This window comes from Megalops cyprinoides, chromosome 9 (assembly GCF_013368585.1).
Source record: "Megalops cyprinoides isolate fMegCyp1 chromosome 9, fMegCyp1.pri, whole genome shotgun sequence".
NCBI classification, from domain to species: Eukaryota; Metazoa; Chordata; class Actinopteri; order Elopiformes; family Megalopidae; genus Megalops; species Megalops cyprinoides.
In genome coordinates, this window is record NC_050591.1 from 22,804,902 (window position 1) to 22,832,526 (window position 27,625).

Here is a 27,625-nt window from a genome sequence, read left to right on the forward strand (position 1 = left end):
TGGACTGAGAACAATCTGCTATGGACACATTTGTTTTCATGGTGACTGCACCGCCATTCACACTGATGCAATATTGTGTGATTAGGATCTGAGTGTAATATTGTTTTGACTGTATGGTGATTTTGTACGCCCCACTGTAGGTGTAGGACAAAGCTGTGTGCTGGAAGAGAAGCAGTAGGTGAGATGTTTCAATATTGGCGTTATAACCATAGAGCAGACACTGGCTTGGTATTGCGTCCACTGTGCAGTTATGTATTAAATAATAAGGCAAATGAAGCCAGCTGTAGGGTCTTTTCAGGAGTGTGGCTTTGCCTGAAGAAGCTAAACATATGAATGTTGAATGAGTGGATGAATCTTTTAACGCTCAGCACGAGACACAGCTGAGGCTAAAGGGCATTCTGAGTGTCTGTCTTAATTACACTGATCTGCATTCTAAACACACACACACACACACACACACTGTAGAAGCACACAACACACACACACACACACACACACACACACACACATGCATGCATGTTACATACACATGTACACATACACATTCAGCACATGCCAACATACTGTACCAAAACACACGTTTGCATATATGCATACACGCATACATACAGATGCAAGTATAAGGAGCCACACACGCAGAGCTCACCTGAACCAGGAGAGCATGTACAATCTCGCATGGCCACACGGCTGTGGCACGCTCTCAGAGCTTGTCAGCATGAGCAGAATGAAAGACATCAGTGCCAGGAGCAGATTGCATGTTGAGATTCAGCGCACCGCTAAAAGACTGGCTTCACGCAGAGAAAAAATAGAATTTTTTTTTTTTTTTTTTTACAAAAGCACTGGATTTATTTGACAGTTAATTTTCCAGCTAACCATTGGCATGATTGATGAGTCAGTTCTTATACCGGTATTCAAAAAAGACCCAGTGCAGAATGTTAGTTCAATACTGTCTTGGTGTTACTGGCCTTATCCCGAATCTACAAGACCCTTGAGAATTGGATAAAATGAAAAACGATTTCTTTATAATAAAATATTTACATGTTTTTCCCCCTGAATTTTCCAATACAGACAAACCATCATTTGATCACTTGCAGTATGGATCTAGACCTAGTTTCTGGCTCTCAGAATACAGCCAGTCCTGCTTGTTCATTGAGGACACCCTTTTGTTCTCAAAGGGGTTTTCACTTCTATTTTCACAGTATGGCTTCAAATAGGATCAACGTAGGATAAATTACATTCTTAGTGAGATTAGCTTTCACACCTTTGCTCAAATCTGGATTAAGTTTGCCCATGTTTTACCATTGTGGTATTATTTCAACATTTTGCTGGAATTCAGGACTGAATTCTACCAGACCGGCAAGGGCTGATCAGGGTTTCTGTCTGCCATTCAATAATTCTGCTTGTGGTATAGGTCAGGGTATAGTTTATACAAGACCTGGTTCTAGATTAGTTTCCACTTTACAAAATCATTGGGTAAGGATGGGTGGGTGACATTAATGTGGATTTGTTCATGAGGGCCAGATATCACTCTTCTTTTGGAACTTTTCTCAGAACATTATTGGATGCAGACAAACAGAGACTATGGCCGAGTGGAGCCCTGAGTTTGAAGGGGAATAATAACTTGCATTTCAACAAATGGCTTTGCGCAGCTCCCTGTGGTATTCATGTGTCAGACCAGCCGGTTGAGAAGGTAATGGAAATCAGTTTATTAGTGCTATTTGTTTGCTTAGTAGACACCCAGCTCATATACTGCACTTTCTACTTTCACATATCTTCCATTTGGGCAGCTATAAATTTACTGAAGTTGTTCAGGTTGCTTTAAGGTCTTAGGGCAGTTTGGTACAAGCCCAGCTCATAAAATACTCTGCCACACTGCCTCTCCCTCATCCTGCTGAGAGTTTTTAAAAATGTCCTTCAGTCTGTGCCACGGTAATTCAACATGCTCTCTCCTTCCTGAGTTCCCACTCTGCTTTGTAAGTAATTTAACATTAACATCCTGCCTGTCCCAAGATTAGCGTTGAACATGACCTGGGAGGAGAGGCTACGTCGTGCCTTGGGGGGGGGGGGGGGAGGAGGCTCTACTCTGCCTGATCGAGTTTACATCATAGTGGCAGAGTCTCCCGGGCACCCGGAGAGAATGCGCATCAAATGTGTTTTCGAAATACGTATCACATTTAATGAGTATTTATGGAAAGTGTGGTCATGCTGCATTTGCCATTGTTTTTTTTTCCCCTCTCCTGTGCTGCATGAATACAGCTCTCTGACTGTCTGTGATACCGCACATGTTGATTGATTAAGCGTGGCTCATTATCAGAAGGCCAGTGACAGACACTGTGTTCGCTCCTAATTAACACTCCCTAATTGACAATGTCGCATGCTATCTGACAGCATTCAGATGGCTGGAACGTGGACATTGAGTCTCCCGGAAGAAGCAAGAGATGGTGCCTAGTCTGAGTCATGATGCAGACTCATATATGCCCACAAATACACTTACACACTCATATCCAAGTGCACACACCCACAAGTACACTAATACAGGTATACCCAAACACACACGTTCACACACACACAGACACACAGATACAATAATGCACACAAACACGCTCAAACACAGATACATGCATTGCCACACACACAAAGGTAGACACATTGAGAAATACATACACGTCCTAATTCACAAATAAACACAAACCCCCACACACATGCTCATACACACTTCAGAGCACAAGCAGTGAGCTTCTCAAATGAAAAATTAAATGCCAATCAGTTCTGCAATCACTCAAAATTTAAATGTGTCACATATTCCTAATTTCATTTAGAACAGGTGAGCTCCTCTGTCATGGCAGATGGCTCTGTGATTTTCTCTGAGGTTATTGAACAAAACGTGATCAAATAACAGCCAGAGATACAATCCTCAAATACCATGGCTCAATCTAAACATGCTGGTTTTTTAACATGTAACATTTTTAACAGACAGCATATGCATAATGAATTAATGTGTTTAATTATTGATTGTTGTACAGTAGCAATAAATAGACATGCAAACTGTGGTATGGATGCAACCATTCCACACCAGATGTCTCCTGATGTGTTTATCTTGCTTTCTGCTGTCTCCTGCCATCTATAATTATGGCAGTTAATTGCACCACTTTGTGCAGGATGAAAAAAAATGATGCTGACCTTCCTTCACCTCACATTAGACTTGCCAAAAGATTTGAAAAGGAAAATTATTTTTTTCTCAATGAGCTACCTAATTTCATCCTTTTCATCTCCACAAAAATCCACACACACACACACACACACTAACACACACACGCGCACACACACACACACACACGCACACACACACACACGCATACACACACACACACACTTTACCTCTCTCAGTTTCTCTCTTTTCTCTCACGTACACACGCATGTATGCGTGCACACCGTAACGCATGCACATGCAGCCTCACACGAATGCTGAACTCAGTGGTTTGCACGGAGAGCCTGGAGCTGCATCAGGCTCCACAGAGAGATGAGCCTTTTTTTAGAGCTGCCTCACTCACTCATTCGCCGTTGCTTCACAGATGCCCTGTCTAAAAGCAGATCAGTAGCAGCAGAAAAGAGCATAGTCCATTGTGAAGAGAACTTTTGAATTTTAATGCAAAATGAACAAACTGACAGTGAGGCACCAGCTTCTTGATAAAGTGAAATAAATACCCATTAAAGATAAATGCCCATTCCTCTGGTGCCTAATCCGGTTTACAGGGAATCTGTGTGTGTGTGTGTGTGTGTGTGTGTGTGTGTGTGTGTGTGTGTGTGTGTGTGTGTGTGTGTGTGTGTGCTTGTGTGTGTATGTGCTGGAAAAGGTGCACATATAGTTCACATCAGGACAAGAATTCAAAATCAACAAAAAAAATAGTGAATATAACTAAACACACACACACACACACTCACGGACACACAGACACACACACATATGCACACAGCCCTCTCTGATGTGTGCTGTTGCTTGGTCACTGGACAGTATGTCCAGAAAGAATTGCAATTTCAGACAGCTACTACATAAGGATGTGAAAACTTAAGAAGTTATGAGTGCCTTTTGATAAGACTGCAGAGGCATTGCTCTGAACTAATCAATTTAATCCCTTCAGAGAAAAAGCTGGATTGATGGAAAAGTGTTTTTCTCCCACAGGCTAGTGTTTTCTTTTTCTTTTTGTGTATATATGATCCCACAGGAGGCCCCATGGCTTGATCTACATTGTGCTGAGATCCAAAAGATATATTGTAGAATGAGCAGATTGATGACATGCAGGGTTCTGGTGCTCTTTTCAACAATAGTTTCTCTGTGTGCAGTCACTCTGGTGGCCACATTAGATAAAACTTTTAAACTGACCTCTAACAGAGCAATATGTGTAATGTACATGCCAGAACTAGCAATCAAAGCAAGCACACACACACACACACACACACACAAACACAAACACAAGCGCTGTTTCTCACACACAGTCATGCTTGCACATACATGCATGCATGCACATGTAAACACGCATAGACTTATGTCCAGTGCCCTGCAGCGGTCTCAATTCCCAGAACACCTGGACACCATAGTCTGCTCCCCCCCCCACCCCCCCCCCCCCCCACCCCACCCCCAAACACCAGATGGAGAGGCATGGAGGAGTGCAGCTCTCCGTGTGCAGCTGAGGGCTGAGAAGTGCACTGCAAGTTTGTGTCCTCCCATAAACCTGTTCACCATCAGACCGTTCTGATATTGGGGAGGGGGGTGAGTGGGGGGGGGGGGGGGGGGGGATAAGGGTAGCAGCATCGCTGCAATTGCTGTTGACAGAAGCAGAAAATTGATCTTGGTCTGCCGTGAAGGTCAGAACCCGGCTCTGTGCCATGCAGAAATGACCCTCACCCGTGAGGACTAGGCACCTCTTGAGCCAGGACAAGCATCGTGCCCTGATTCAGGAAACTGTTCCGCCACAACAAAATTGAACAACGCAATCCATCGGTAATCGCCTCTTTGACTGCTGTTTGTGACCCTGGCAGGAGGCCCTTGGGCAGTTAGGCTCTGCACTTAAAGGACACACACCTCAGAGGGGGGCTCTGTCCTCTTCCAAAAAGGAAGACATCTCTGATGAGGCCCAATAACCCTCATGCTCCTGCTGTAAGTGTGAGATTTTGGAGTTGCTTCACATGTGAAAAAAGCCCAGCTGTTAAAATCAAGGGACAAATCCCCTCAATGTGAGCCCAGTTCTAATAGCCTGCCCCCACCTCAAATCCCCAGGGTACAGTAGAGCAGTCAATCCCACTGCTTCCTCAGAGTCTCAAAGATTTTGTATTTGAAATCATTTTTGGGATTTCTTTATAGCCCAGTGCCCTGCATAATCTTACAGGGGGGTATGCCCTCTGCCTGCTGCGTTTCTGATGAAGGATGTGACTCTTCTGGAGGCTTACAGTAATTCAACTCCCCCCTCCCAACACATACACATACACGCACACACACACACACGCGCGCACACACACACCCTCCTACATGTTCCCTTCAAAAAGCAAATCATTTACCTGTGTTTATTTTTTTTTCCTTTTTTGTGTCTTGCTCATTTTCAGCTACTCTCAGCTTAAAACTCCTTGGGGACCTACATAGAAGTCTTTTTAATTCACACATTCTCTTCCAAACAGATATTTTAGTTCAATGTAAACATGACTTCCTACTGTTGTGATATCCCCCCAGCCAACCTCTCCTGTTACCCAGTGACTGACACCTCCCACTTAGACAGTGGGAAAGAGACAGAGAGAGCAATGGAAGAGACAGGGAGAAAAGAGAGAAAAAAGAGAAAGCCAGGGAGAAAGAGAGAGGAAGTGAGACAGTGGGAGAAAGGCGGTTGGGGGGGGGGGGGGGGCAATAGAGAGAGAGAGGGGAGACGAGACAGGAAGAGTGAAGGTGGGAGAGAAATACAGAGATGGAGGGAGGGGAACAGAGAGAGATAGAGGAGAAAGAGAGGGTGATTAGGACAGCGGGAGAGAAAGGGAGAGAGGGAGGGAGGGGAACAGCAAGAAAGAGGCAGGGAAGAAAGAGAGGGGGAGAGCAGGAGAGAGTGAAAGGGATGAAGAGAAGGGGGGAGAGCATAATTGAACAATTAAAATTTAAGAGGGTGTAACAAGCTCAGGGTTCAACTTCTGCTACATTAAGGAGCTGTGAGGATTGTGGTGTGCTACCTCTGCGGCACTGCTTGTCAAGCTACGCATATGGGGATGGGGGGAGTAGGAGGGGGATCGTTAATGAAGAAAACACTGGAAATTAATTAATCTCCTTTTTTAGTTTGTTGATGAGGCCTGTGTGCCGCTGAAAATGTCGTTGATCGTAAATGAGGATGAGCTGACGCCCGAAAGTCTTGTTTTTCTCATCTGGAAAAAATATCTGAAGTTGCTAAATCCTTTCCTGCCAAAAATAATGAAATAAAAAGATTTGCCTTACAGATTTCACAGACAGTATTAAACGATGTGCTTTATTCTCGCACATCAAAGTGTGTTACCCACAGTGTACAGATTATGTCTGCGGAGTAAATTCTCTTTAGAAATGAACAACACTGAATGTCTCAGCTGTGCATTTCCCTGTGGTCCCCCCGAGTGACTGAGAGTTCTTCTGACAGACAAAATCAGTGTGGGTAAGGATGCTGCCAAGTGCATGTGGGAGGAAGGGGAGGGGGTTCTGTCGAAAAGCACAGAGGCTAAAAGCACATCAAGAGAGAGGCCAACCCTCTGACCACGCTGATAGAGAGAGAGTGGAAAAGCCGGAGGCATGTATGCAGGAGCACGTACCTGAGGGAGCGAGAGAGATTCATCAAAAAACATAATACACTGCATGATGATTGAAGGAAACCGGTGACAAGGAGTGCAGCCCTTGAAATCCTTGGTTTTGTTCTGTTTTGCTTGTATACTTTGTTTTAATTTGTGTTTTTCTAAAATAAACATTGTAAATTGTTTATTGTTCTCATTAGTAGTGGTAGCAGTAGTAGTGATAGCAGTATTATCATCATTATTATTATGTTGTCTTACAAGTCGTGGCAGTACTCAATGTACTGTGAGCACTGAACCTGTACTTGCACTTGAGAGGGACATAGATACAGAGAGGAAGGGGATAGAGGGAAAAGGAGAGAGAGGAATGTAGTCCTGTTATCCTACCCGAAAAACTGTATGACTAATATTTCCAACTATTTAAAAAAATCTATGACAAAATCTATTCTCTTTCCTGACATAAAACACCACATCCTATTGGGAGAGGTTAGAGAAGTTGTTTGCCTGGCAGACAAACATGTTTCCTCTTGCCATAACCTGAGGGACTGAGGGTAAACAAACTAATAATAAAGGCCATTATCGTTGTTCATATTATTTTATGTCTGTTAAACTAAATATTCCAGCAACGTGATTTGTTTATTGTCTCATATATACTGACAGAACAGGTAGGAAGAGATACAGAGAGGACAGAGAGAGAGAGAGATAGAATGGGTCAGAACCATGCAGGAGTAGGTTCTGCCAGTCAGAGTCTGGTTCCTCGTATCATCTCGGACCCGTGGGTTTATTAATGGCCTGAATGGGAATGGATTGCTGTAAGTGTTACTGGAAGAGAGGCCTTCTCTGCCTGGCACACACAGGACACGGGGCTGTCTCTCGCCAAGCTGTCCTCTCAGAACTCCCTAGAGTCTCCACATACATCATTCAGCACATCTGAAAATAACCCCTCCAGATAAATAATGCACTAACGGTTGTGTAAACCAGAGGGCTGAAATCAAGTCGGCAGGAGTGACGACATCAGCTACATGCAGACAGGTTGACAATAGGGAGACGTCTGACCTTTACTTTTTCAAGTGTCCCCCTAACCTCCGACCTCCAAGTACGACAACACAGAGCACTCTGTATGGGGCAAGCTGTTGATGTGCTTTAACTGCAGCGCTTTGAGAGTTTGTTCTGTTTGTTGGAGTGTGTGTGTGTGTGTCAAGAGAGGTCAGGAGGGGGTAGGATGTCTGTTTGACTGTTGTGCCTGTTCACTTCTTTGCCTACCTACTCTGGTGCACTACATTCAAATGTAGCACAACATTACTCAACGTCACATTAGAGTTAGGTCAGTATTATACAGTTTTCTTAGAGTGAGTACAGAACTACAGTATGTGAAAGGGTCTCTACTGTAAGGGGTTAATAGGTGAATACTGTAGTGCCGAGTGCCTGTTCTCATCACACCTGATCTGCAGTGTGCTGTGGGTAGATGTGCTAACTGTTGTACTAATGTTCCCACATCTTTGCTGAGGCTATTCTTTTGTCCCTCAAAATCTGAGCAAATGTGAAGGTCACTTTGCTGTGAATACAATTTGGTCCCTAATTTCCTTTTAAATTGCCATTGATCGAATCCATTGCCTTTAAAAGGTTAAATTGGCAGAAACCTGAGATGATTTTGCTTTCAATTTTCACCTTATGAAATAAGATTTGTTGCGAGCGTTGGAGCGTTATTTACCCAAATGACCCCACTGTCAGAGCGGTGGCATGCACGCTGCCGGCCACTCACGAGCCGTCATTACGCAGCAGATGGATGTGTCACCAGCTACCTCTAAAAATAAACATCCCCCTGACTGTCTGCACGAACACACATTCTGTTCATATATGAACCCCCTACTCGTATACACACCTCATCCTCATTTATGGAACACGTTACACCCTGTTAAGATGTATACACACATCCTGTTCATATATCCACCCCTTACTCATATACACAACCTCTCCTCATATACAGTACACATGTCCCCTGCTAATATGTACACACACATCCTGCTTGTATACACACCCCCAATATCATACACACACTGTACACACACCCCCTACGTATCCTATTCATATACATACCCCTTACTCATATACGATACACATGTCCCCTACTTACACACACACACCCTAAGCATATACACACCCCCTACTCATCCAACACATTTACACATACCCTACTCATATACAGTACCCATATCCATTTCTCATACACATGCATACAGACACACAGACACACACACACACACACACATCCTGCTCATATACATGCACCCCTTAATCATCCTTAATCATAAATACACACACACAGTCATCTAAACACACCACATACTCTTCTGCACACACATATACCTGACTCATCAATATGCTGACACACACTGAACTTATCTAAATACTTCTCAAATTCATCTAAACACACACACATTACTTATCTTCAATTTATAGACACACACACCTTTGACTGGTGCCCAGGGCTCTTGAAGACCAGGCTTTAGCATCTAGTAAGTATTTCATTTTTATTTTCATTTGTTTGAGAAATGCTTCTGAGTATGCTTATTCCTGTATATATTAGCTGGAGCCTGAATTTCTGATAGGTATCTTCATCATTCAAAGTCTGGTTGTCATTCGCTCTCTGCTTTGAGTTATGAAACAAGAAATTATTAGTATAAAGACATATCGAAGAACATATTATAAAATATTTGCAATATTCACAAAAAAGGTTATAATGTTACACCAATATAGCAATACTGACAATTGACAAATCTTGTCGTAAGTGTTGCACATTATGACATACATGAAAATGCATTAGTTATATTTTGGAATTCATATTTTATCATATGCTGGCATGCAATATTTTTCATAGAGGCTGTTTAATGGAATGTGACCGTCTATTTAGTGTGACAACATGGAGATAATTTTAATGTGATGGTTTTGATCGTCATGGTTACAGAAGGGCAACCTGAGGAAACACAATGACTATACTGATTAAGAGCTATACACGAGTAATTTATCCCCATTAAGTAGGGAGGAGGCAATTTGCTCAGTATAATAATTAAGATCAGAGGAGTCACCTGCTATTGGCTTTTTTATTATTAATTGTCCTACTAAAAGGAACTATTACTTTTTTGTTCCAAGAAATAAGAAAAGACCATCCTTATTACACTAAAAATAGTGTCAAACATGCTTTCTGTGAAGACTGAATGAAATGTTTTTCCATAAAAATTCCCTTTTTTGATGAGGGTGAATGGATCATGGGAGCCCCCCCGCCCCTCCCCAAAGCCTCCCAGCAGGGGGTGGTGTTGAGAGGCACCTACTGACAGGGAGAGTTCATCTGTGTGTGGATCAACCCTCGCTCCGTCCCACACTGTCCATAACTGAGAAGACTTACTGAGCATGTACAGATGGGATCCAATCACAGAGCGGCGATACAGTTATAGTCTCCTGATGTTCACACAAAGTTCTGCATTGTTAATTTCAGCACCGTGCCTACAGATATTAGACATGTGTGAAGTGTTGTAGACATGGAGGCATACGTTACACCAAAGTCCTTTTACCTTGACTCATCAATAACATTCAAACGGAGGTTGAGAGACAGACACAGAGGTGGAGAGATCGTGTAACACAGGAACATGGGATAGCACTCCGCTCCTCTCACTGTCCCCCCCAGAGGCCTGGGGATGTTAATATAACACTGCCCTGCTAATGGCCCACAGAGCGTAGATGTCAATATAACATTAGCTTGATGTCATAGTGAACGGCTGGAGCCAGGGGGAAACGCAGTTATGAGAGGGTTACAGGGATGGGGGGGATACGAAAGAGAAAGAGACAGCCGTCGGTTCGAAAGCTGTCAGAGATTAACAGTATAATTGCATCTTGTTTGTTGATGAAACACTGTCCTGTGTCAGAGCACCATGAAAGTGGAAAATGAAAATGGAATGAAAATGAAGCAGGAGAGAGAGAGACACTGAGAAAGTCTTATACAAAAAGTCATGCTAGAAGATTGCATAGGAGGGCTGTGCCAGACAGGTGAGGTAGAGACAAACATAATCTTCCTTCTACATTATGAAAAATATTTTTAAATAAGGAAAATATTCATGAATCTTCTCTAATTTTTGCACATGATATCAAGGTATAAATGACAAATGATAAAAAAAATAGAAGGCCTGAAGGACTACTTCCAACACAGTACATCTTAGCCTTTCCTAACTGTTCCAGCTAGTTTGTACCTTGCCTGGCCAACCATTGAACCATTGTCATGCAATGCTTCTAATATTGTTGACTCCTTATGGTTTTTTGCTTATGTTGTACTTTACCTTTGGATAAAAGTGTCTGCCAAATGAATAAATATAAAAATAAATGTAAATAAGCAGAGGGACAGTCAGTGACCACTCGGCATGGACTAAACACAAACATAAATATAGTCAGCAGGTATAAAAATCAATTCTCTTTTTTGACAAATGTGTTCATTATATCATTATTGCATCTATCGTTCTTACAATTACAGATATCACACTGTATAATATATGTGTTCAGAGGTTTAAATGTACATGTGTTCATTCTTATACCTCAACTTTGAAATATTTAGAATGTACAGAATGAATTTCGTGCAAATAGGGCTTACTGAATTAAAGTGAATTGAGAGATGGGAGGTGGTGGAAACAGAATTTTTTTTCACCAGCTGAAAACCAGTCAAGAAAAACTGCACCGAATGAACTGAAGTGATCCGGTGGCACAGGCAGTGATGCTAGCAAACATGGAACTGCAGTAGTCCAGGACAGTACAAGGGCTGGGGGAAGTAGATCATGAGAAATGGATGAATTCTTAAGTTCTTGAAGAACATACAAGATAGGGCTGCTAAAGGTTTGCTCTTGGAAGGAGAGTGAGTGAGAAATGATATAATTTTATTTTACAGCCCAGGAGGTAAACAGTCTACACCCATCCAAAGCTTTTGTGAGGCCTAGGAGGGGTGCCTTGATGGTGCGCAGTGTATGTTTGTCATGAAGTTGGTTTAAAAATAATGGCTTGAAGTCCAGATAGAGGAAACATCCAGAGGAAGGGAAAATGAGAGAAAGCTAAGAGTTAAGTGTCATCAACCCTACAGTAGCAACAAAAAGAGCAGACATAACCTATCCAGAATACAGAATACAGAATACATTTGAATTTATAGCACCTATACATGGCAGTGGCCTCAACTAAAAATCATGTGAAATATGACACCTACAGCACACCTATAGTACCACCAATCAGTGCAATTGGGCTCTGCATAATATTCTACACGGAGGGACGAGTTCCCCTTCACAGCCCAACAGAATGAAGTCTTCGGAGCTTTCTGCCCGGGCCCAGCCATGCTGAACCTTTTCCGTCTGAAAGACAGCCTTAGAGGTGCGTGTGCTATCATTAGCCCTGAAATATGCACATTATAATTATCCAATTATTTTTGCTGGACGTTGTTAAATTTCCATATAAATTTTTCTCATTTTTGTAGCTGAGAGTTCAATTAAATTTGATAGAAAGACAGAAATGAATATCCTGTCATCAAGGTCTTTTAGGCTTTTTACATGCATGCAGGCACACACACACACATGCACACACACACATACGCGCACACACACACACACGCACACGCATGTACACACACACATGCACACGCAGGAGGTCGTGTGCAGCACAGCTCTACAGCTCCTCCTTCATGGACGACACTTAATCAATAACACACTGAAAGCCTTAGCAGACTCTGGTGCACATCATCAAATTCATATATGGCTGAGGGGTGGAGAGAAATGCAAGACCTGGGGAGGCCTGGAGAAGCACAGCTGCCTTCCGCAGATAACAAGACGGATGCAAACGCGTTGCGCAGCGGAGGGGAGATCTTATGAAACTGTGAAATGCTCCTTATGCCTGCGCAGACTCAGACCCAGCTCTAAAAAGGCGATTGTGTTTCTATGCAATATCCTTTGTTTTGTAAAAACTGCCATAACAATCAACTGCATATAGCAATCAAAAACTTGGAGAGAATCATTCTTATACTAATGCTGTTCAAATATTCTGCCGGTTGGAATCAAGCAAGCTGCTCTTAAGAGGTACTTTGGACTCACTCGCCACATGTAATACAGTGCTGAATGAGTTCAATGGCATAGAAAACAGCAAGGAAGCCTGTTAGAATTAGAATACATTGTTGTATCTTGCATTCAATACTATACTACCTAGTGCATAAAATGTTTGGGTATAAGAGTTGCACAGTTTAGCTAAGTGTCTGTATACCAGCTGATATGGCAGGAAAAAAATGCTTTATGCCAATGAAAAACAATTCTTCTCATGTCTTATGATAATTGTCTTAAGACCAACTGGTCAAAAGGGCAACATGTCTGCCTCTGCCTCATGGTGGTAAGGGGCACACCACCCCTACATCTTACAATTAGTTGTTAGAACTGATCTGAACTTTCCGAAACTTTCCCTGCTACTGCCTCTTATCAGTTGCACCCCCACAGGTAACTCCACCACCAACTCGCCAACCAGTTACTTACCCCATCTGCTTACCGCCAGACATGTGTATTGTGTGCGTTTGTCCTCAATAAACCATTCAACTGAATACCTGATTCCTATATTCTCAGCAAAACACAACTTCCATAACACCATTACCTTTCAACCAGCAAGTGGGTGGGTGAATACCCCCACCTCAGTCCCATCAAGCCAAGAAACGGAGCATGGACATTGGGCATTCCATAGTCAAGTCTGTTTAAGACTGTAACAGACAGACACAGGCTGACTGTGTCTTCTGTGTACACATGTCTACATCTATTAGGAGCAGCAGTGCGGTAGTGAGAAGGAGGCCCTGCTGTTGTGCCCTTGGGCAAGGCACTTAATCCAGAACTGCCTCAGAAAAAATCTAGCTGTATGAATGGATAACATGTAAGGATTGTAACCTATATAAGTTGCTGGATAAGAGCATCTTCGAAACAACTAAATATAAATGTAAATGTACTAGACACACCTCTACCTCTACTGTGCTCAAAATTCTACCTGTATTATATACACCTGCACTATACATCTCTACCTGTACTATACACAACCTTATCTATACTATACATACATATAAACCTGTACTACACATACTTGTAAGGTGTACTATACACAACAGCTGTAATAGTAAATTTTTGTCTGTACTATTGCTTTATATTAAACATGCTCTTAATGTCAGGAACCAAATTTAAATTAAATTCATGAATAATTAACTATTCAATTAATAACAATTCCAAAATGCACATTTGTTTATATGCCTTTGAGTGGCAAATGACAGATATGTACACACACATTGTGTACATATCAATGCAATCTCTATTTTTTCTGTAAATATAATAGCAGCACTTTGACAGTTTAATTACAATAAACACATACATAATTCTCTGGTTAGCAATTCCAGAAAACTGACAGACTGTACATTAATATTTCATGGGAACTAAAATGAAAAAATATGAGACATATTTCTAAATATATGTCAAAATAAACAACATATGGTAAGAAACATGTCCATTATTGTCACATTCACATATGGAATTGCATACTTGTGCTACAGAAATATTTTCAAATATATGGAACCTTATGATGTATTCTACATTATATGCGTAATTGTAAAAATGACAATAAATGATTTATTTTATAACTAATATATAATTATATATTGACTAGAAAAACACAGCTAAGGGCTATGTTGGCAATTGGCACTTAAGAGTGGCCCAAACATTTTTAAAGAGATTACACACAGCACACCTTTATACACCAGCTAGACAGTGCCCTGGACAGTGAATTACTGAGAGACCATTTATCAAAATGGATTTTTACTATTTGGCAAAATAATGTAAAAATTCACCACAAATTGAAAACCAATGTAATCACAAATCCAATTATGGATGGTCAGAAAAATAGGAAGACAGGTAGCCAGACAGAAGAGGATACTTTGTCATGCCTGTAGGGTATTAGCCTATTAGAAGGCACCAAAATATATTCCTCAATTTTCAGCATGCAGGCACACACACTGTTGTGGATGGTGTTGTATTGTAAAGCTTCACAGTTTTTTGGGATTCAAAATTTTTCCAAACCTTACATACACAATTATTTCAATACTTTTGTATTTTTCCATGGTTTACTGACACTGTCCACAGACATCTGTAGGATGTCTAACAACAAATGGGTCCTGTTTGGTAAAAAGACCAGAGACACAACATGGAGGGAATGGAGCTTTTAATGTGGGTGCTAGACCTGCCATTACAGTCTCTGCTTTATGGCCTTGCCCTGGAACTGAGAAGCGAGCTGTACTGGGATCAGTTATTAATGGATTCAGGGGTGGGCAGGGACATCATGTGTGTAACAGTGAGAGGGGGAGACAAGTAAAGGGGATGGTGACAAGCCTAGTATCACAAGTGGGAGGAGTCATATTGAGCGTTAGAGAGAAAGTGCAGAGACTATGAGGGGTGGAGGAAGATTAAAGGAAGGGCAGTGAGTGACATGGTAAGAACAGGTCAGAGGTTAGAGCAGGTTTACTGGCACTGTCCTCGAAACAAGATTTTTCTACCGCACCAAAAATATCTCTGCTTGTACACCTTCACTTTCCCCACCTTCGCATCTCCCCTGATACACCTCAGTCCCCTACAGACACCTTCCCTGATATACCCTGTTCATTTAACCTGTGGAAGCAAGCAAAAAAAAAGTGGCTGCATTTTTGGGGCCAAGTAGAAAATGACAAGGCTGTCAGCTCACCTGGAATAGATGCAAAATTTTGCTGTATGTTCTGTACTTGGCTTTGTCCACAATAAGCCTCACTGAATGTATCTTAGGAAACCAGCCAGGCGTGGCGAGACACAACTCCTGTGTGAATTGGTTTTATTACACATTCCATCTCAAAGAAGAATGACACCCTCAGAGATATTTTGTGACCCACTGAACCAGTAAAAACGTGAAAAAAACAAAGGCCAGATTCGCTGGGATAATGTCCCTAAATCCACCTGTTCCCTATTGTCAACACTGCAACAAGGTTTTGGTTGTGGTATCAAAAAGTACATTTTCTGCAACATTTCACTAAATCATTATATAACTTATTTTGGCAGCATTCATTGAAGGATTGAAATGGGTTCTCTTGGTGCAAATGGGACAAAGTAAGCATTGCATCATGCCCACACACAAACACACACACACACACAGACACAAGTCACCCGACTGACTACTACAAACTCATGCACTGAGTTTATGAACAGATTGACTCAGATGTTTTTAAACTTTGGTACCCCTGAGGGTGAAGTGCAGTGAGACGTTAATGAAACATCAATTACACACCCCGACGCAGCAGAGTGGACAGGAGCTATACTGCAGTAGACCCCTGATCTTTACCTCACAGCACCCCATCCCCTTGTCACCTACAGGTTCCCCCGAAGAGATCCCAAACAGCGCCCTGCTCTGCTCGGCCCTTGGTGATGATGTCATTTACAAGGAAAGCAAGATCTGTAGCGTTCCTCCATGTCACGGCGAAGCATCCTCTTCCCGGCATCTTATCCCACGGCACGACACGCTCTCGCTTGCTAATCAATTAACAGATGATTAAACCGGAGAGAAAGGCAGCTGCCCTCTCTCTCGCCAGAGTGCGTTTGTGCCTGGGATTAGCCAGAGAGATGAGGACACCCGCCTCAGATGTAGAGCAGCATCAAAGCGAGACTCTTCCAGGGTGCAGACGTGGGCCGCGGGGCTGTTTGCAGATTCTCTCTGGCTCTCTATCATTAAGAGGCAGGTCGTGCGCTTCTGTTTGAGTCTCTAATTACCCATAATCCCCTCACCACAGCCTGCGAGCCTCTTCATTCTGGTCCTCTGGTACAAACACACATCATTAATAGGAGTCTGGCAGCCTCTGTGATCTCTCTGGTATTCTGCTTAGTGGAGTTGATCTGTGGCATGATGTCACCGTTTCCCAAAAGTATTTGATGGTCAGGTTGAAACTGTATTTAGATGCATTCAGTTTGTTGTGTGTTGATTTTGACAGCATGTGAAATGCTGGTATTCACAGACAGGTGAGAGGACAAGGATCAGCCGACTGATTATTCAGCAACAGGCCACTCTTCAGGCGAGTGACTCAATCAGTGCAGAGGTGCTTGTGAGACTGTAATCAGATACGTTTGTGATTATCCATTAGGTGATGCTTTACTGAAAGGTCATAAAGCCAGCACCTGCCTGCGGTTGTAATCAAAGCGGTCACGGAGCACTCTGAGAGCAATCAGCGTGGCTTCACCTGAGCACACCGTTCTACTTCTCATTTCTCTGCCCCAAACAAGCCCAAATGACCTCTTCCCTCTGTCTAATGACCTCCTATTTCTGTCTAATGACCTCATCAGTGTGTCTAATGACCTCATCACTGCATCTAATGACATCATCGTTGTGTCTAATGACCTTGTCTCTGGGTCTAATGACCTTATAACAGTGCTCTGCTGTCCTCTACCTGAAAATCAGGACCAATCAGTGTGCATTTTCACTGTTCAGTTAAAGAGGTCAAGTACAGCTAAATGTTATGCATCATCTCTGGGTTAGCAAGGAGTGAAGAGATGTAGATATTCATATCTCCCACCACGGAGTGAAATGATTATTGTCACCATGACAGTAGTCCTTTTTTGCCTCAGTAACCTGTTACTTAATTATGGATTGTACTGTACATATAAATACACCACATACTAAATACACTGTACATACACATATACTGTCCTTGCATATGCATATAGGCATCTGCATTTATTCAGTCTACATATAAATTCAGGTAGAAAGCATTCAGTCTCAAATGGCCATTTTGGGGTACTTCTGCCTTCATCCCCTATGAAAGTTATTTACAAATTGAGGTTCATGGCAAACTTTCAGAAACACCATTCCCTGATGCATCTGTTTTTCTCCTGGCTATACTGGGATCAGTTTTCCAACTGGCAATTATTAATGGTACATTTAATGTCTCCCTCTGCAATACATATTACAGTTTTTTTTTCTGCCTGCAGTCAAAGATTGAACAAAAACTGCCCTGTGTAAATGAGCCTTTTGTTTTCCAGGTGAGGTAATTCCCACGGAAAGAGGAGGGAGCGAGGAAGAGATGCTGAGTAACCTGTTCACGGCGCTCAGAAACTTCACTGAGAGGTAAGCAGAATCTTATTAAACTCTGTCCCAATGCCAAGAAGCCGTTCACAGGGGCGGGGAATGGCAACTAAACTGCCTTAGAGTCCAGCCTCTGGAGGAGTAAATGCAGCCAGAATGCCACTATATCACTACACACATGAATAAAGATCTCTGCACACAACAACATTGCGATAAATCAACCGGTAGAGAAGTAAGCGCGTTCTTCTGTCCAATTAAAGAGCAAAACAAGTGACTGGTCAGTAAAGTGCTTGCGAAGTGCTCTAGAAATAGAGAAGAGATAATGTGTGTCATATTTTTAACTTACTTTGGGTACATCTAAGGCCACACTTATACCACTAAATACTACAACCCCTCAGACACACACAAAGTTTGCTGGAATAAATTGTGATGACTGTTATTTACCTGTCATTTCTCTGGCATTTCATACAGAATCACAGAAATCAAGCTGCTTATCAGATTGAAATACAATAATGTCAGAGATTAAATGATGCTGAATATGAAAGATTCAAATATTTGTTCCTAGGTTGGCTTTTGTCTGAAGTCAGTATTATGGTACCTTGAAAAGTACTCTTTAACACAGTCTCTCCTAAATTGATTAAAGGTGCTCAGATCCTTGGCTGTGCTTTATGCTGTCCTTTCTAAAGCAGAAGCTATTGTTCGCTATTATAGAGACTGATTGGTGTGAGTCAATCAAAGTTAGGATTTCATCACCATTAATCCCCCACCCTCCCTGCAGATATAAGTGTTTTTATTTCAGCAAGAACAGGTGTGAGCCTTGGTCATGACCAAACAAATATACAATTTCAGATTTTAATGCAGTACAGGTTGTCTCATGACCTTAAAGTAAATACTGAGGTGGTGTGGTATGGCAGGAAAGGAAATGGAAATGATTCCCAGGTGGACTGCTGTATCAGTAAGCACAGCACTTAACCTAAATTATCCCAGTAAATAATTCAGCTGTATAAATCTATGATAAGAAGTAAGCTCTGTAAGTCTCCCTGGATAAACGCTTCTGCTAAGCAAATAAAGAATCACAATGCTTCCCTGCCAGGATTACCTGTGACAGGCAGAACATTCTCTGCAGGATGTTGACAGATATGAGAATGAAAAGGCCAGCTGTTTGTGAAGCAGGTATTCTGCGGCTGAGGGTTGTAAACCTTAATGTTTCCCTGTGTGCTGAGCCATTAGAGCTCCTCTCCAGCCCCAGCAGGGGCATGGGCTGAGCTTGGGGCGGGGCTGAGTGTGGGTGTGTGTCAGGAAGCAGGTGAGAAAGCAGGGAGTACCCCTCTGTTCTGTAAGGGGGTTGGCACAGTCATTTATGTGGTAACTGATGCAATGTAGTCATTTTGCCATGGCTGAGTGTAAACAGCGTCCAACAGTTCAGTGAAACAATGGATATTCAGATGTGTGTGTGGTGAAGCATCTGCACTGATCCTGCAAACACGGCCCTCTCAGATCTCACTTTGCCATGATCACGACAAACATTTCTCTGCAGTACAATCCTCAGCATTTTACTGTAATATAATCCACAGCGTCTCTCTGCCATACAATCCATACCATCTCAGTGCGGTATAATTCACAACATCTCACAGCAGTAGTTATCCACAGCATTTCCGTGTGGTATAATTCATTACAACTCACTGTAGTATAATCCATATCATCTCACTGCAGTTTAAACCACATTTCAGTGCAGTATATTCCACAGAGTTTTACAACACTGTATTTCACTCCATTTCATCCCGGTATAAAACACACAATCTCGCTGCCGTAAAACAGCAGTTATATAATCCGCACCATCTGACTGCAATATAATCCACACCATTTCACTGCAATATAACCAACTCCTCTCTAAAATGCAATCCAGAGCATTTTAGTGTAGGCTAATTCACTCCAGCTCACTGGTGTTCAATTCACACTGTCTAATTGCTGTACAATGTACAGCAGAACATAGACAGTCCTGTTCCAGAAATGGATGGATCTAACCCAGATAGATAGATTTAGTTGTTAAATAAAAACGTATTACTTGGCTAGACTTCTGTCTAGACGTTCATTGATTATCACTTTATTGCGTCCACGGAACGGTATTCATTTGCACGCTGTGTAGTAAAATAAATACTTGCAGGTGCCTTCTCCCATTTACTTGAAGCATGACATATGCCTGATGATTGACAGACAGTTTAAAGGTGTGACTGTAACGTGGAGTGACAGGCCGTTCATTTGAGATGCGAGCAGACGCTGGTGTGATGCGATAAAGACGGCATGCATCTCCATTGGTGGAGGCAGCCTCTCAGAATGGGCCGCCCTGACGGCAGGAAGTGGGGCTCGTATGCGGTGGCCATCTGTCTCAGCTGCAATATTCACAGGAAAGACAGGGGAATGTGTTTAACGCTGCCGCCCTGCTGTTTACATAGAGACATGCACTGGGTTTAATCGAATAAAATCTTGGCGCCGGGAACATTTCCTTCTACCTTTTGATTCAGAACATTTAAGGCCAGATGGGGATTGTGTAAATTTACTGGACGGTATATCTTTGTCGGGGGAATGTTTTGGTTGGAGGTATGTGTGTGTGTGTGTGTGTGTTTGTAAATGGGGTGTGTGGTATGCGTCTGGTACATGTACCACAGACATGTAATGAGGATGGTGCACATGTGTGAAGTTGGTCATCATAAGTTCCTAAGTCTCTCTTGTTTTCTCTCATAAATCCCTCCCTTGCCTTTTCTCATTCTCCATCTGTCATGTAAATTATTCCACCTTTCTCTCCCTGCACCCTCTAATCCTTCCTTCGCTTTCCATCTCTCCCATAAACCCTTCTCTCTCACACTCCGTCTATCTGTCTCTCCATCTCTCTTTCTCTCTGCCTTCCAGCAGAGATTAAGATCACGTGATAAACCGTTGGCCTTATGTTTGGTATTTCAATGCTAATTCATTATAAAATTGGGCCCTGTGGGATTTTTCTACCTGTTCTCTCTATCTGGTGAGAATCAGGACCGCCAAATGACTATTTATAGAACAGCCCAGACAAAGGAATAACACGCATTACTGGCCCATATCAGAGACCAAAAAGCACAAATGGAAAAACGTAAATAAGACAAAGGAGTGGTCGATGAAAATGAAAGCGTAAAAAATACAACGAAGGTGGGGACAGAAGGGGCCCTGAGTCACCGTGCGACGGACAGATGTTTCTTACAGATTAATATTCTGGAGTTCATTCATCTGCGCTCTCCGCGGCGTCGCCGGCTCGTGTCATTTCACGCCCGCCAAGCGCAGAGAAAGGGCACTCCCGCTGTCCCGCAGCCCCGTCGCAGATTTTAATAAATGATACAGACAAACTAGCGTATCAGTCACAACGCCGACTGCCGGCGCGCAAGGAGCGTGGGGATAAATTTAGAAGCACTTTGGCACGCTGGCCTGCTGATCAGACTGTTTATGACAGCTCCACAGTCAGATATTTCCCTTTCCACTCTTTATTACTTTCCATTTGCCCGTGATGAATTTTTAAGCGCGGAAAGTCCTGTTTTTAACATTCCTTGTGGTCATCTCATTTACTCCTACATCGCCGATGTTTTGACACGGCGTAATGAGGCACTTGTCACTGGCTGAGCCTTCAGGGTATGATTCAGTCATCCTGATTGAAGTGAATTGGACTGAGCAGCATTCTTTGTCTCTTTAACAGACAGTCATAGAGCACCTCTGTGTACTTGTGAAGGCCTTATTTTCTTCAAAGATTTTGGATAATTATCAAATATGTGTTATATAAGAGACATTTGCTGACGACCCTACACCCCCTACCCGCCAATTGTCTGGCAGTAGCTGATCTACTGATTTGAGATATTGCTTTGTCTGGGGTATTGATTTTCATAAATATTTATTTATGTGTTAATCAGTATTTTTGCCAAACAGAAACATTTGAGTCATATACATTCAGACGTACATACCTTTCCTTTGGCTTTGCGCTTTTGAGTTTTGAGTTTGGATGAATTGTGATATGAAATACATACACACATACATTATTGTTCAAATAAATCCTTATTTCCTGCCTATTGTCAAGTTTAGACAAAAGGCACACAGATCACAGCTTCACATAGTAATCAGTTGCTCTTGGTGACCAGACCGGGTCCAGGGTCTGAAGTTCAGATTGTATTTTCTCACTGCGCCTGCTCTGACTGAGTCCACCGTCTGCATATAGGTCTGCTTTGGTTCTCACAATGCTACTGCACGTTAGATCACTTCTGTCCCAGCAGTCAAGCTCCCTTCGCTCTCGCCCTCGCTCATCCCCTCCCTCTGTAGCTGGACAGTATCCATGGGGGATAATCATATTAGTAGAGGATGTCTATAGAGTGAAGTAAAGCCCAGTACATTAGTCTCCTTTGCTCTTTCTGTGAGTTTATATATCTCACTGATCACAGGCATGTGGGATGAAGACCGAAGCTGATGGCATGTCTTAGTCAGTGTGTTTGGGTTTGGACTGAGAGGTTTTTTTTCAGGGGTGGGCTCTCCTGGCTCTCTTTCAGACCTGCAGGCTGTGGAGGCAAGCCTTGGAAAAAACAGATGGGGGAGGAAGGGGGGGGGGGTACTTGGATGAATTACAATATTCTTTTAAGCCAAAACAAGCTGGGAGAAAAAAAAATCCATGTCATTCATTATCGTTTGCGATCATTTGACTTTTGTCCGGGGGCTGATCTGACTCCGTCTGAGTTACTGGTTATTACCAAAGCCCATTTACTGAAAACAGCTCAGCCCTTCTGCCACCCTATTTCAATGTTCAGCTTCCTGAATGTCATCTGGCAGCCCTGGTCCCCAGAATGCCAGAGATACCCCTGATTTTTATTTCATTCCAGTTCTTAATTACCTAATTGGATCTGTTATTAGGCCAAATTAATGCAATTTAAGTACTCAAGGTACTCAGTATATTACAGTTTGGAGAGACTTTGAAACCCTGGGACTATGGCACTGTGGGAGATTTGTTGCCTCGTGTGGGCGGTACAACATTGTGATGTCCACGCTCAGACGGCGGCTCAGGGCATTGAATCTGCCTGTACATTTGACTCGCAGGGCCAAGATGTCCGCTTGTTTCATAAAACAAGGAATTTGCTATGAATAGGTTATGATATGATATTTAGATTTGTTTCTGGGAAACACCTTATGCAATTTAAAAAAATAATAATAATTTCACACACATCTTTAATTTTTGTTTAGTTATCTATTGTTGTTTTAATAAGTTTAACAAGCAATATTTTTCACAAAAATTCTGCTGGAAGCATAAAGCTCTGTTGACTCCACCAAGAAAATGAACACTGAAGCACACAGAAAGTCAACTTTCTGCCCATAAATTAGAGTGATAGAACTAATTACAGATATTACTGACCACTGAGACTCACTGTGGCTGAGATTCTCACTCATTACTCATGTCATTCCACTACTGAGACTGAAATTTGACAAAAATGCAATTAAATTAATGTAAGTTGTTTGCAGTGTTAATATCAAATTTTTAATTCAAATGACATTTGCGTCTGGCAGTGTTGCTGAATACCTTCATTTCCAAGAATGGTTAACATTTCAAAGGCGCATTAATTTTTCCAATACCTTTTGTTTGTGCACAACAACGTACCATAATTACTCCACACAGTACCTCTGATATGAGTCCATTATGCATACCAAATAATGAAACTGGGAGTCAAAACACCCGGTTTTGTATTTGTTATCCGTGTTAATTATAAATGTTAATTAAGTTCTCTGTAACCGTTGACTGCATTTCCTCTCTGCTAATAACTGATCACAGAATAATCCACTGATGAAGGCTCTTAATACAACTGAGATTCAAAATTAATGTAAAGTCTTAAAGTCTCAGAGAATATGCAGTCTCTCTCTCTCTCTCGCTCTCTCTCTCTCTCTCTCTCTTTCTCCCATGGCAGTGTTCTGCTGGACCATGGTAAGGTACAGAGCATGTGCTGTAGACTGTGTGTGTGTGGGGGTGTAACACTGAAAACTGTTGCACTGTGGGATAAGGTGTGTGACTGAGCGAGCAGTGTGAACAGACTGTGTGGGTATTCTGAGTGAGGGTAGACAATGCACTGTGCGAATATCCTGTGGTTTGTGTGGGTGGGTTGAAGAACTGGACCAGGAGTATAATTCCTCAGTTTCAGCAACATTCTGGGAAGATTAGACTGAACAGAGTGTGGAGCTGAGAGCCAGTCTGCCAACACAGTTCAGGAAAAATCAACTCAGATGGCAGGGGCCTTGTTTATCAATCCTTGGTGGAATTGACAGTTAATTTGTTCTCATCGTCAGACTGCAGAAATACTTTGCATAAAACAGCGGGTTTCACCACAGCTATACGCTGTTCTCGGTGGTTCTACATCATAACCACAAATTTGTTAAAAATCTTGATCTATACACCTGCATTGAACTATGCATTAAAAAGATCCTAGTTAACTGCATATGGATAGAGGACTGACACAATAACATATAATGGTTAAGCAGGTAAAACGTAAGAAGAGGAATTTCCACTATGGTGGACATAATGGTGTGTAAACTCCTATCTCAGCAACAGAATGACACATAAGTGCAAACTGCTGTGTGGCAGAAAAATGCGTCTGCTGCTATTTCTGACTCACCAGAGAGCCAGACATTCAGATTATTAAGAAGAAATTTACTGACATATACATAAACAGCGTATAGCGTAATAGTTTGAGGGAGACATATTTTTGTCAAATCTATTATGTATGAGTCATACAAATCAAACATGTATGAGTAAGACAGTTGAAACAAACTGTAAGCATACAGAATTAAATTATATGTAAAATGTTTCTTACTGAGAACCGTTAACATACAGCATTGTCCAAACGGCCTGACCACACGTGGCTGTCATTCAGAGACTGGCAAAAAGAAACAATGCGGCACTTCTTTTCCACAGTGCCACTCTACAGCATCAAAGAATAGCTCACAAGCTTTGTGCGGAGTGTGCATGAATTTCTGAAAATTTGCATGAGGCTTTCTGTTTCAGAAATCTCCCCTTGCGCCTCTAAATGTGCATCTGTGAATCGAATTTGTCCATATGCACAGTTCATAAACGGGGCCCCATGGTGGCATTGATTCTGGCCTGCCGAGGCCCGTGGTTCAGACAGGCTCTGACTTGGCTCGTCCCGTGCCTCCAGCGGGGCTCGGACTCGGTCCTGCGCATGATGGTGACTGGCTATGGCCTTCACCTGACGCTCCTCACAGCAACCTTCCGGAACTACAATCTGTCACGCGGCACCCTGCCGTCCCTCTGTTCCAATTCATAAAGACAAGTGATGACTGAACAACTGCTGAGTCCCGGCCATCATTAACCTCTTTATTAGATTATAATAATGAACTTCTTTAATCTTATCCCGTTGTTGTAAATGTGAGCGTACTCCTGCAGAGATACAGAGGACAAATAAAAATAAATAGGAAAAAATAACTCCTGTGAAAGCTGGTGTAATTAGACTGATTAATGTTGCCATTATCTCTAATTAAGGCCAGAGGAACAAGCTCCCTGGCTTTTTCAAATTTGCTACTCATCGTGTGAGTATGAGTGTGTGTGTGTGTGAAAGTGTGAGAGAAAAAGAGATTCCATCTCTGATATGTGTGTTAATATTGATTATATTAATAATGTGCAGGGACTAATTTCTTTCCTTTATTCCATGCTCATAAATGTTGCATTTTTTACATAATTATGGTCATAATTGTAATATTATCATATTTATGAGCCACAAGCATCTCTGTCCTTTCTGCCATTTCTCTCTCCATCCTTTCGCCCACTATCAGCGTGATACAGGTCCTAATAAAGACCGCACTGCAACAGCTATTAATGCTCTTTTTCTGTCTTTGATGAATGGATAAAAGCCAAATCACATCAAATGCAGAGATCAGAATGAAAATAATGATTGCTTTAATACAGTAGTTTGAACTCAATCAGTCGCAAATCCTTTTAACGAGCTAATCACAGTATGCACGCATTCACACACATACACGCACAGAAGCACTTGAGGAACCGAAGATGGTAGAATATACCTGAATGTCCCAGATTCAAATAAAAAGATAAATCCTTCAAAACAAATATAATCTAATGGAATTCTCTGGAGCTACACACAACCTCTCTTATGTGTATACACAAACACAAAACACATACACAGACACACACAGACACACACACACACATACACACAGACACACTATAAATAAATAATTTCAGTTTTAACACTGTTCAGCCATCCCCACCCATTAAAAGTGTAGCTCAGGGCTCTTTAGCTACTTTTTCAGGGGGTATTTTTTTAATCATGAAAATATATTCCATTTCATATTAATAAAACAATGTACAAATAAATAGTATTTTTGCATGAAGCAGAAACAGTTGTAAAATATGCATAGCTATTATCTTCATCATAGGGCATCATCATTACCTTTGTTGTGTGCTATATTATTACTTTATAACAAACAAATGATCATTAAACAAATTACCTAATACTAAAAAAAATCAGGTCCACAATCAATAACAATTAGGAAACATAATGAACAGGAATAATAGAGCATATTATCAGGAGAAAATGGGTAATTATATTTACTCCCCACACCAATTGCCTTGGACATATAAATTAATTCCAAGTCACAATTTTTCATGCACATTAATACTGGCATATTTTTGTTTGTTTCCAATAATCAAAGACTCAACAGGAAGTCCATAACAGTCTGCTTGTCAAATAGCCTGTTCTAGTCTAACAGCTTCTGAGGCGTGAAGGATGAAATGTGGTGTGAGAAATTATTTTGGTTTCATATTGGCAAAGTACTGTTCATTTGCAGTCCAACTTAGGTCATAAAGGCCGAATTGCACTAACATGAATCCCTAACATGAAATTCTCCACTTACGATTTTAATGCATTACATAAATCCTACAGGCAGGCAGGTCACTGAGGTCAGTTCACTTACTTTGTCAAAAGTCTGACTGCCAAAACCAAAAAAAATAGATATCATAGTCAAAATGAGCCCTGTTCTATGTGACCTACCAAATATATATAGTTGCTTAGTGGATGTTAGAGCAACTGACACAGTTTGCAGTTATTTTTTTTTTTTTACAACTTATCCATTTACACTACAGGAAGAAAATTTTACTAGGAAAATCTGGATTAGGTACCTCACTCAAACATACAGCAGTAACACCCCAGTAGATTATTACCACTGTGCCACTCATTCCAAACTAGTTTGTTCCTGTCATTTTGTATTGGCTGCACATGGTTGAATATGACAAATAGCTAGTTAAATAATGTGTAACTAATGCAGTTATTGTATCCTTTTTGTCGTTATTATTATTAGTAGTATCATTATTACTGTATCACCATCACTTACATTAACTGATGGGTATTGTAATAGGTAAATATACTGTACCTTGCACCTTTTGAATATGTAAGTCTGAAGTATATTAGCAGGGATTCTTGCAATTTCTCTTTTTTTTTTACGAATTGTAACAGAAACTAATCAGTATTGGGGAAATGAATGAAAAAACAACAATTAGTGAAGTGCTCCCTTGGCAGTATGCATTTGCGACAGAATTCATTGAAAGGCCTTATGTCGCATTCCTCCTCACCACTGATTTCTGTCATTTCTCTGTCCTTCACGCTGCATCTGGATGGAGGTAGCAGCATGGAAGAAAAAA

At 41.7% G+C, this 27,625-nt stretch overlaps 1 protein-coding gene across 3 annotated transcripts in view; it reads left to right on the top strand.

Moving 5' to 3' along the window:
* LOC118783104 (SPHK1 interactor, AKAP domain containing) overlaps positions 1-27,625 on the top strand; it is a 72,675-nt gene that overhangs the window by 12,832 nt on the left and 32,218 nt on the right. For all 3 annotated transcript variants that reach the window (XM_036536804.1, XM_036536807.1, XM_036536806.1), the window contains exon 2: positions 17,871-17,955. In XM_036536804.1, the coding sequence (XP_036392697.1) occupies positions 17,912-17,955 (44 nt within the window). In that variant the 5' untranslated portion in view covers positions 17,871-17,911. The remainder of the gene's footprint in view (positions 1-17,870; positions 17,956-27,625) is intronic.